General features: G+C 55.6%; 1 protein-coding gene across 5 annotated transcripts in view; it reads left to right on the top strand.

Annotated features, from left to right (window-relative positions):
• Positions 1-11,068, top strand: part of Lsp1 (lymphocyte specific protein 1) — a 36,638-nt gene that overhangs the window by 21,426 nt on the left and 4,144 nt on the right. For all 5 annotated transcript variants that reach the window (XM_006977253.4, XM_006977255.4, XM_076555512.1 and 2 more), the window contains exons 2-9: positions 3,682-3,825; positions 6,599-6,757; positions 8,655-8,751; positions 9,091-9,183; positions 9,373-9,416; positions 9,556-9,637; positions 10,462-10,596; positions 10,900-10,977. In XM_006977253.4, coding sequence (XP_006977315.2) covers positions 3,682-3,825; positions 6,599-6,757; positions 8,655-8,751; positions 9,091-9,183; positions 9,373-9,416; positions 9,556-9,637; positions 10,462-10,596; positions 10,900-10,977 — 832 coding nt within the window. The remainder of the gene's footprint in view (positions 1-3,681; positions 3,826-6,598; positions 6,758-8,654; positions 8,752-9,090; positions 9,184-9,372; positions 9,417-9,555; positions 9,638-10,461; positions 10,597-10,899; positions 10,978-11,068) is intronic.

The raw sequence follows: 11,068 nt of genomic DNA on the forward strand, positions 1-11,068 counted from the left end.
GACCCCTGCATCCAACAACCCATGGGTCCAGCTTATAGTAGTGACAGGAACTGGCGCTCAGAAGTATGGGCTGTGGGGTGGTGGCCTACAGTGATCCCTGAAGACTGACCCTGAGTTCCACGCTCAGAGATCGGCACCTAACTTTGAGAGCCTGCACCAGGAGGGCTTTCCTTTCTCTGTCCCCTCTCCCAAGGGCTATGCAGCTACTTCCAGGTCAAGTGAACCCCTGGTGGGCAGTGTTGTGACCCTGGGGAAGCTACTCCCCTGGGGGCAAGAGACCCTGGTGGTCTCAGAGAGTCAAATCAACCCCCCTGGTGGCTGCCCCCAGGCTCCTCACTACTTCCATCCTCTGGTACCCAGGAGACAGTGGTGGGAGGGGCCCCTGTAATCTGAAGGAGAGGGTCACCTGGGATATCCTTGCGTGATCCCACTCACACACACCCCGTCTCGTCCTCTCTAGTGTCCCCCTGAAGAATGTAGAAACAGTATAGGTACTGGCCTTTGGGCTCAAGCTGGCTGGAAGGGGCAGTCACATGGGCAGCCTGCAGGGGGCAGAATTGCAACAGGGACTGAAGCCTGTCAACCTTTTAGAACTATCCTTGGGAGAACAAAGAGAGTGGGGGTAGCTGGGAGGACTGGACCCAGGATGGGCACTGCTGGGCTCTCCGCGGGGGTCTAGGCAGCAGGAGAGGGGGCACGGGTGCAGAGGACGAAGAGGGACAAGACACTGAGTAGGGGTGCAGAAGACAGGAGCAACTGCCTTGAGTTTAAAAGAGCCCCATTCAGAGTGGGAACTGGTGGGGGTCTGTACACCCTTGTGCACCCGGGTGGGGCCTCAGCACCAGGCCCAGCTCCAACCCCAGCCCCAGCCTGTGGTAAGCCCTGTAACAGTGTGGGCAGGATGTGGGGGGACAGGGCCCCATTCCCCAGCCCCTAGGCTGAGCTCTGGGCCCCTCGAGCCAGAACAGACTCAGGAAATGGCCTGATTGCGTTTGTACGGGAACGCCAAATCCCTTGCAGCTGCGCGGGGCCAGGGCCACGGGCGGGGCGGCCATCGCCAGAGTCTTGACAGCTCCGAAGAACGTGCCAAGGGGTCTGGGCCGCTGGCCGGGGGGCGCCTTTCCCAGGCCAGAGGCCCCCACCCCACCCCACCCCAGGAGAGCCACCCCCTTCCAGTTCCCAGAACGGAGCCCAGCTGTGGAATAGTGACGGGGTGAGGTCATGGGGAGGGGGCGCATTACTCATTGCTTGAGGCAGGCGGGAGGGAAGAAGCAGGGGAAAGGGGCCCCAGGCCTGCTCAGCCTCAGAGCAGGGTCAGGAGCTAGGACAAGCTTTTTTCCAGGAAGGGGCTGGGAGTGGGGGTGATGTTAGTAGACCCCTACCCTGCACCCCACTGTCCCCAAGACTTTGTCCAGAGAGGGCTAAGTTAGGGTAACTTTGGAGGGGGGTGGGTCTCACAAAGGATGTTCCCAGAAAATACACATTGGCCTCCTGCCAGTCCCAGGCTCAGGCCGGCACCACGTTGTCGGGGTGATGGTTAGGAAAACAGTAAATAGTGAGGCAGGGGCGGCCCCCTGAGAGAGCTTGGGAGGGGATGGGACCTGCTGTTTGTGATCCCTGTTCCCTACCCTTGCCTGCACATGTTTGAGGGTGACCCTGTGTACTCATGTGTGAGCACGTGCGTGGGAGGGCCTGTGTGTGAGTGCCTATGTGGCCACATGAGATGTGTACGTGTCCTGCTCAGAAGAAAGCTGTGATGGAATCCCTGTACTTGTTCCTATACTCGTTGCAAGCCAAACCCCGATGCCCCTTTCCTTGGGCTTTGTGTGTTGGTGACATGCTGTGGTAGCTTGGATTCTCTGCTCCAAAAGTGAAGGACCCCAAGGGGTCCTGCACCCAAATGTGCTTGCAGGGAGGTTGCCCTTGGTAGAACAGGCGAGGCTCTGGTCCCACTCAGAGTGAAACCCCCTATTCAAGATATCCATACTTACAAAGCGGGGCTAAGTGAGTCCTGTGCCCCAGTCTCAGGTTTACACAACCACACAAGTGTCTGAGTGCGTGTACACACACAAGAACTTTGCACATAGGCTCAAACACATGTACACCCTACCCTGCACATACGTAGATTCAGAAAGTGGGTACAAACCCACCCCAGGGGGTGTCTCTTTATGGTCTGCCTCAGAGACAGAGTAGGGAGCCTTCTCTCCATACACTCTGCCCTGACTTTTGGGGGGGGGGGGTAAACTGGTAAACGTGTGTGTGAGGAGCAACCTATAGCCCCCAGAGCACAGAACTGTACTTCACCAGGTGGAGAAGGGCCAAAAGCGGCCCCCACATTGGCTGAGGCCACGGAGGGAACCAGGAGGCCCTCGGCATCTGCCCGTGATGGGAGCCAGGTGTAGGGAATTAAGGGGCTTTCTCGGGCTGGAAATTGAAGGCCCTTCTGAGGCTGAGGCAGGCAGCTCGGCTTGGGGTGCAAGGTAGGAGCAGGCAGGCAGCTAGCTAGTTGCTTGCGTGGCTGGAATCCCATGTGGCGGGCGGGCGGGCGGGAGGTGGGGGGGAGGAGGGAGGAGTGAACCTCATCCTGGAGCCTGTGGAGAGGCCTGGCTTTCGTCTGAGAGGCTTAGGGGAGACCTGGAGAGATTAGATCATGTGCTGGCAGGGCTTCCTGGCCAGGGGACTGAGGCCTGGAGGGGAGCGGGCTGTGGGGTCATTCGGCGGACACTGCTAGGAAGCACAGAGACCCCAGAAGGGAGCCGCAACTCTGAGCAGCCCAGGAACCTTGGGCCCGGGGCTGTGAAAACTGTAGAACAGAGACCCCCCAATCCCTCTCAACTCCAGGCAAACTGGAGGGGCTGTTGGGAGGAACAGTGGCCAAGGCCTGAGGTATCTACTAGACACCAGCAACACAGATTTGCTGTGTAGGGTCTCCAGACCTCCTGGACCCAAGCTAGCCTGAGTCCTCTGACTGTGCCTTGGCTTAGGGGAAAGGATTCTAAGGAGCCTGAGTGTCAGCATCTTCTGAGGGCTGCAGATGTTGCTTGCCTCAGTTTCCCCAACTTTGAAACAACCCACAGAGACCTCTGTGGAGAGGACCCTGGGGTGAGGATGGGGTGCTCTAAGGTCCCCAAGTGCAAGGTAGAGTGAGGAAGGGGCTGGTAGGGTGATAAAGAAGGCCTGACCTGGTAACTACTAGACACAGTCTCACACTTGGACCCTGTGTGGTGGCTACTGTCTCCTAACATGCCATTATTAGGAGGCAGGCAGGAAGGTTCCAGATGGAGACTGTACTGGTGGCCATGTCTGAGACTCTCTCTGGACTCCCTATCACCTTTCCCAAAGTCCTTCTTGGTCCCCACACGGAACAAGGTGACTATGTTCTAACGTAAGAGGCGGCCAGCGGGACGGGACAGTTGACCACCAACTCCAACACTGGTTGCCTGAAGCCTATGGACACAGATGTCTCTTCCCTTCCCGGAAGGTCACCTCTGTGTACAGAGCCCTGGGATTACCCCCTTGGCCAGAGGCACTTTCACAGCTGCTTTGCATAGTCTTCCTTTTAGAGTAAACTGAGGCCCATAGACTGGTCTGGGGACTTGTGGTTGCCTGCCAGCAGCAGGGGCTTGTCCGATACCCTCACCATCTCACGGCATCACTGTCTCTCTGCATCTGCCTCTCCAGGCTCACGACTCAGTGGAGAGAAGAAGACAAAGAAGAGGCTGCCCGTGAGCAACGCCAACGGGAACGAGAGAAGCTGCTGCAGGACCAGGACAAAGATGAAGAAGAAGGCGGCCATTCCCTGGGACAGCCAGCAGAGCAGGCACTGTAGGCTGCTGGGTCCTGGACCCCTATTCACTGCCACATAGGACCTAGGCAGAAGCACACGCTGGGGTCAGGCCTTGGACTTAGAGCCACAGTGTAGGAATTAGAGGAAGGGCCCAGCTCTTAGGACAAAGGTCATTGCAGTTTCCAGTAAACACCATCTGCGGGATGCTGACTAGCCAGAGGGTCTACAGAGTTATGTGAGGCCCTCCCCTCCCAACAGCCTCCAGGGGCCCTGACTCACAGGCTCTGGACACCCTGAATGTCTCCAGCCCTGGCTTGGACTGGTGCTGACCCCAGCCATGAGGCCCTGGCCCCCGAGCCCCCCGCCCAAACTCCTGGCTGCCAGTGACTCACAGAGACCACGTCCAAGTTGGCGGCCACGGGCCGGCTCGTTTCCTCCTCGGGCCCAGGAGGCCTCCGCGGCTGGGCTGGGCTGTTTTTCCAATAACTCTCCCCTTCCTCCTGGCCCTGTTTTGTTCCATTTTCTCGGAGTCAGCAGCTTCGGGCGGGGTGGGGTGCTGCAGGGGTCATGGCCTCTCACTCAGGTCTTCAGTTACTGGGTCCTTGCTAGCCCCCCAACCCCTTCTTGCCCAGTAGCTCACCCCGATGCTTACGAAAGGCTGTGAGGATCAGCTTGAGGGCCACAGCAGCCTCGAGGATGGATGGGGGAAGGCACAACCCTCTCTGCAGTCCTAGACTAAAGAAGGAAGCCGAGCTCTACTTTGGGGGAGCCCTGGATTGATGAAGGAAGCACAGTCCTGCCCTCGGGGAGCCCTGGACTGTTGAAGAAGGCAGCCTTGTCCTCCAGGAGCTCTAGCTTGAAAGGAGGAGCCACACTGTGCTCTTGGAGAGACCTAGACAGATCGGGGAGGAATCTCTCTGCTTTCAGGAAGCCCTAAATTCTGCTTTCAGGGAGCAGAATAGCCTGGCCTTCAAGGAGCCCTAGACTGAGGGAGAGGCATAGCCCTACTCTCAGAGAACCTTCTTGTGAAGGAGGAGGCGTAGCTCTGCTCTTGAGGAGTCATAGACTAATGAGGAAGGCATAGCCTGGCTCCCCACGAGGCCTAGACTGATGGTGCAGCCATAGCTCTGCCCCCAGGGAGGCCTAGACTGATGGTGGAGGGATAGTCCTACTCTCTGTGAGGCCATACACTAAAGGAAGAGGCACGTCTCTGCTCTCAGGGAGCTTCAACTAATGAGGGAGGTATAGTCTGGCCCTTAAGAAACACTAGACTGATGGTGGAACCATAACTCTGTCCCTCAGGGAGCCCTAGACTGATGGTGGAACCATAACTCTGTCCTCAGGGAGCCCTAGACTGATGGTGGAACCATAACTCTGTCCTCAGGGAGCCCTAGACTGATGGTGGAGACATAGTTCTGTCCTCAGGAAGTCCTAGACTGATGGTGGAGCATAGCTTTGCACTCAGGGAGTCCTAGAATGTTGGTAGAACCATAGCTTTGCACTCAGGGAGTCCTAGATTGGTGGTAGAGCCATAGCTTTGCACTCAGGGAGTCCTAGATTGGTGGTAGAGTCATAGCTTTGCACTCAGTGAGTCCTAGAATGTTGGTAGAGCCATAGCTTTGCACTCAGCAAGTCCTAGATTGGTGGTAGAGCCATAGCTTTGCACTCAGCAAGTCCTAGATTGGTGGTAGAGCCATAGCTTTGCACTCAGTGAGTCCTAGAATGTTGGTAGAGCCATAGCTTTGCACTCAGCAAGTCCTAGATTGGTGGTAGAGCCATAGCTTTGCACTCAGCAAGTCCTAGATTGGTGGTAGAGCCATAGCTTTGCACTCAGTGAGTCCTAGATTGGTGGTAGAGTCATAGCTTTGCACTCAGGGAGTCCTAGATTGGTGGTAGAGTCATAGCTTTGCACTCAGTGAGTCCTAGATTGGTGGTAGAGTCATAGCTTTGCACTCAGGGAGTCCTAGATTGGTGGTAGAGCCATAGCTTTGCACTCAGGGAGTCCTAGAATGTTGGTAGAACCATAGTTTTGCACTCGGCAAGTCCTAGAATGTTGGTAGAGCCATAGCTTTGTACTCAGGGAGTCCTAGAATGTTGGTAGAGCCATAGCTTTGCACTCAGTGAGTCCTAGATTGGTGGTAGAGCCATAGCTTTGCACTCAGGGAGTCCTAGATTGGTGGTAGAGTCATAGCTTTGCACTCAGTGAGTCCTAGATTGGTGGTAGAGTCATAGCTTTGCACTCAGGGAGTCCTAGATTGGTGGTAGAGCCATAGCTTTGCACTCAGGGAGTCCTAGAATGTTGGTAGAACCATAGTTTTGCACTCGGCAAGTCCTAGAATGTTGGTAGAGCCATAGCTTTGTACTCAGGGAGTCCTAGAATGTTGGTAGAGCCATAGCTTTGCACTCAGTGAGTCCTAGATTGGTGGTAGAGCCATAGCTTTGCACTCAGCAAGACCTAGATTGGTGGTAGAGCCATAGCTTTGCACTCAGCAAGACCTAGATTGGTGGTAGAGTCATAGCTTTGCACTCAGAGTCCTAGATTGGTGGTAGAGCCATAGCTTTGCTCTCAGGGGGTCCTAGACTGACAGGGAAGGCACAACTCTGTTCTCAGGAAGCTGTAGGCTGCTAGAGAAGGCACAGCTCTATCCTGGCGAATCTCTGACCACAAGGAGACAGAACCTAGACATGGAGAGCCACCTCAGAAGCAGATGAGGTCTCACTCTGGGAGTCAGGGTCTAAGGGAAGAGACAAGGAAAGGAACATAGGTTGTAGCATGTCTTTTCCTAATCCCCTTTTCCTCTGTTCTTTCAGCCTCAGCCTAAAGTCCTCTGAACTGGAGGAAGACGAAGGTTTTGGTGACTGGTCCCAAAAGACGGAGCAGCGGCAGCAATTCTGGGAGAATGAGGGGACTGCAGAGGGTAGAGAGCCCTCGCAAAGTGAGAGTCCAGAGGAGAAGCAAGCAGAGGACAGGCAAGTCAAGTGTGGACCAGGCTGGGCAGTGCGCTGGCTCTCTCTGACCCCAGCCTGGGCCTGGACAATTCCTTTCTGTCTGCACTTTCCCAAAAGCCCCCCAAAATGTGAAGCGGGTAGGGAGGTAGAAAGAAAGGGAGATAAATGTCAGGATGGCCAGGGAGGGGGCTATAGGGATAGAGCAATGAAGACATTGCATTCCCGGGTTCCCCAGGGCTGGGGGCCTCATCCTGACCAGCTGTGGCCTACTGGGGTGGGGGGCTGCCACATCAGCACACAGCTGCGGCCCACTTACGTAATGTAGGCGCTGCAGCCCACGCCCGCCCGCCCTCCCCGGGCTGGCTGAGCTCCATTCCCACGAAGGGGAGCAGGTACTTCCAGATGTGTGCCTGTGAGACGGCCCAGGGGACACGCTTTCCAGATGTGTGGACGTGTCTGCCTGTCTAAATCAGGATGAATGGGGGCCCACAGCCCCCTTGGGTCTGGAGATGAAGGATTGCTGATGAAGTCTCACCTTGCCTTCCCCCCAGTTCAGGGCCAGGTGTGGGATTAAGTCTGCCTCTCCCATCAGGCCTGGGTAGTGAGGGTCTCTGGCCCTGCTAAGGAGCTCCAAAATTGGAGGCCAGGGCCCCATTGCCTTGAGTGGGCCAGAGCCAAGGCTGAGCTGTCTTCTCAAGTGATCCGGCCCCCTTCCTGGCCCCTCCAAGGCCCCAGGCCAGCAAGAGCAACTGCTCGGCTCAGCTCTTTCTTATTTAATGTACTCCAGTTTCAACCATCCTCTGCATTCCAAAAACCCTGTTTTTCTGGGGCCCTGGTTCTGAGCCTGTCCACTGCCAGCTATCCTGGGTCTGCCCATCACCAGCCTCGATTTCCCCCACTGTGCCCGGGTGCTTTGTGCACATTCTGGGTTTCTAGGCAGGCAGCTACAGCCCTGCTCTCAGCTTCCTCCCTTCTCCTCCTCAACAGCAGGGGGCACTTTTGATCTTCCAGCAGAGCTCGGTGCTGCAGCCTCCACCCTACCCTCAAACCCGCCTGGCTGCCTAGCCCGCACGCCGCCAGCTCTTGAATGGCCCCTCTGTGTGGCTGCTGCTGGCTCCAGCCCCAGCCCACCTTGGGCGGTGGGTTTGGGTTTTGGCTGGCGCATATACCAAGGGGCCTGACATAATGGAAAATACAAGAATTTACTATCTTCTCCTCCAGGTTCAGAACCACTCACTCAAATGCAGAGTCACGCCCGGCTGCCCACTGGCTAGCTGCCCCTCCCAAGGCCCCTCGCCTCAGAAATGCAGTCCCTTCCCTGATTTCTTCCACCCGCTGACCCAGCACCCCCAAACACCCTGGGCCTGGGCCCCCAATATCCTCTCCTCAATGTTACGTTCTGCTGACCCATTTGCCCATACATGGGCAGGGCAAAAGCTCCCAGAAGCTGGGCTTGTCCAGATAGAGGAACTACAGGAGGCATCCAGCTTCAGTACTTGGGTGGCCCTATACAATGAGGAGTGGGCAATAGCTAATGTCTTCAAAGGGACCTTCTAGAGCCTCTCGGCACAGAGGCCCTAGGACAGTGCTGGCTTTTAACAAAGCCCTACATATCCTTCTAGAAAAGTGCTCTGGCTGGACCTGAGCCTAACACCCTGAGTTAGCAGCCCAGGACCCACATGGAGGAGGGAGAACTCTGACTCCCTCAAGTTGTCCTCTGAACCAACCCTGTCTCTTTAAATAAATGTAAAAAAAAAAATGTTTTTTAGTTGCTGGGTTCTTAAGAGCCCTGTGCACCAACTCATTGGACTTCCCCCATTTTACAGATGACACACCTGAGGCTCAGACCTGGAAGCCGTCTAGAACCAAGGAACAAATGGTCCTCTACAATGAACTTTGTCTCCCTTTTCTCCCACAGGGCTTACGAAACCAAAGTCCACCTGGAGGAATTAAACCTGAGCCAGGGGGAGCCCAATCCAGAGGATGCTATTGGAAGTTCTGGGGAGGCAGAAGAGGTAAGAGGCGAGGGCTTCCCCAGGGACTGGGTCTGTGATATTCCATGAGTGCTGTGGTCTCAGAGACTGGCCTAGAAGACATCACTCCCAACACTGTACTTGAGTCCTTCCAGGACACATTCTTGGAGGATGGTGAAGCTGGTGACCCTCTGGGCAAGTTCCTCTTCCATAACCAAGAGACTCTTCCCTACAGTTGGGGATTCCAGAGTTGTAGCATGTCAGAGCCAGACCAGGCCTGAGGCCCCAGAGGGGAAGACTGCTGCCGCTCCGACAGGCCCTGGGTGGGGCAGGAGGGTGCAGGGAGGGGTCATCTAAGCTGCCTGTGTTTCTTATCCCTAGCACCTGACAAGTCATCAGGCCAGGACCCCCAGCCCTTTGGCCTTGGAAGAGACTGTTGAACTGAGTTCACCTCCCCTAAGCCCCACCACCAAAGTAGGTGAAGCCTGAGCATCCCCTTTCTTCCTGCTTGTGTCCCCAGTTTATGTTCTCCTCATCCCCTGCTGCCCTGGCAAACCCCCGTGATACAGGAGTGTGGTTGGGTCAGTGGGTAGACTCACTAGGGGATAGAACATGGGTCTTGGGTGGCTTTCCATGACCCCCACCTCTGTGCACTCTCCACAGCTGGCTGATAGGACGGAGTCCCTGAATCGCTCCATAGAGAAGAGGTATGTCTGCTTGCTTTCTAGGATTCTCAGAGACACGGTGGGATAGGAGCTGTGGGTCAAGATCAGGGGAGGCAGTGCTCTGGGTGGGCTTGGAGGACATTGGAAAGAACATAAGGCTTATCCTTTCTTCTCCTCCCAGCAACAGCGTGAAGAAGTCCCAACCAGCCTTGCCCATTTCCACCATCGATGAGCGCCTGCAGCAGTATACCCAAGCCACTGAGGTGGAGTAGGCTCAGTTCTGAGGCCAAGCCTCCTCTTGAGGCCAGGCCTCCTCTTGAATAGACCATCATCCATTCCCCTGATGCCCATCCACCTAAGCTACTCCCTCCATCCCATCATACCCCTCTCTACTCAAGCAGTGTCCTTCTATTAACTCCCATCGTATCTTGCATCAACCCAAGGTCTCTCACATTCCAACAGGCAGGCCTCTGTCCTGTCACACACCCCACTCATCCAGTACCCCTCCCACCACACAACACTCCCTCATGCAGCCAGGACTCCCTCGGTCTAACAAAGCCCACTTACTTAACCAACATCCCTCCACCCTACCTATACCCCTCCATCCACACTGTTCTTCACTTTCTACCCCTCTACCTAACCAACACCCCCTCCACCCAATCAGTGTCTCTCTAACTAGTACCCCTCCACCTAACCAGTGTCTCTCTATTCAATGAGCACTCCTCCCCCCAACCACCACCCCTCCATCCAGGCAACATTCCTCTATATACTCTTCCTCTATTCCATTGTGAGTCCTCCTCCATCAAAACCACATCCTTCTAACCAACCAACACCCTTTCTTCAGGTATTCCTCTATCACACCAAAAATCTTCTCCATCTAACCCATCAGCCCCAAGATGTGTAGCATGAGGCAGGACCCACATGACACTGTGCCTCCTGTGTTCTTCAGAACTGGGGGGTAGCTCACGGGGCACCAAATGAAGGATAGTGCATCTGTTCAGAATCGCTGCCGCCAGCAAACACAAAGGCGAACAAGGGCTGCCAATGCCCACCATGATGACTCCTTTGGGCTCTGTCTCCTCTGCAGTCTGCTGGCCGAACTCCCAAGCTGTCCCGACAGCCTTCCATAGAGCTGCCCAGTATGGCTGTAGCCAGTACCAAGACTCGTTGGGAGACAGGAGAGGTACAGACTCAGTCTGCTTCCAAGACACCCTCCTGCCAGGTAGGATTCCTCCCCAAGCAGGCCAAACTGGGAAGGCTGAGCATGGGAAATTAACCATCATGGGTGGGGGGGTGTCCCTTGGAAGAGCAAATCTGGGATAGCCAAGGTGAAGTGTGGATGGGATAGGATTCGGGACTCAAGAAAAAAATCCATGTTGTTCTGATAAATGGGCAGTGTGACTCTCCTTTCCTCCCTGCCAAAAGTGAGGTGGGTAGGTCCTCCACCTTCCAGCACCAGGCAGAAGACAAGGCCCCTTGGCCAGTATCTGTCCTGTGACAGACCCTGCCCTGTGTCTGCCCCTAGGATATTGTAGCTGGAGACATGAGCAAGAAAAGCCTGTGGGAGCAGAAAGGAGGCTCCAAGATCTCATCCACCATCAAGGTAGGAAGGTTTCTATGTGCTAGGCACAGGCTAGTAGTGAACAATGATGGCTGCTACTGCATTCCATCCTCAAAGACTTCCTGGAGGCAGC

This window comes from Peromyscus maniculatus, chromosome 1, assembly GCF_049852395.1.
Source record: "Peromyscus maniculatus bairdii isolate BWxNUB_F1_BW_parent chromosome 1, HU_Pman_BW_mat_3.1, whole genome shotgun sequence".
In the NCBI taxonomy this organism is placed as follows: domain Eukaryota; kingdom Metazoa; phylum Chordata; class Mammalia; order Rodentia; family Cricetidae; genus Peromyscus; species Peromyscus maniculatus.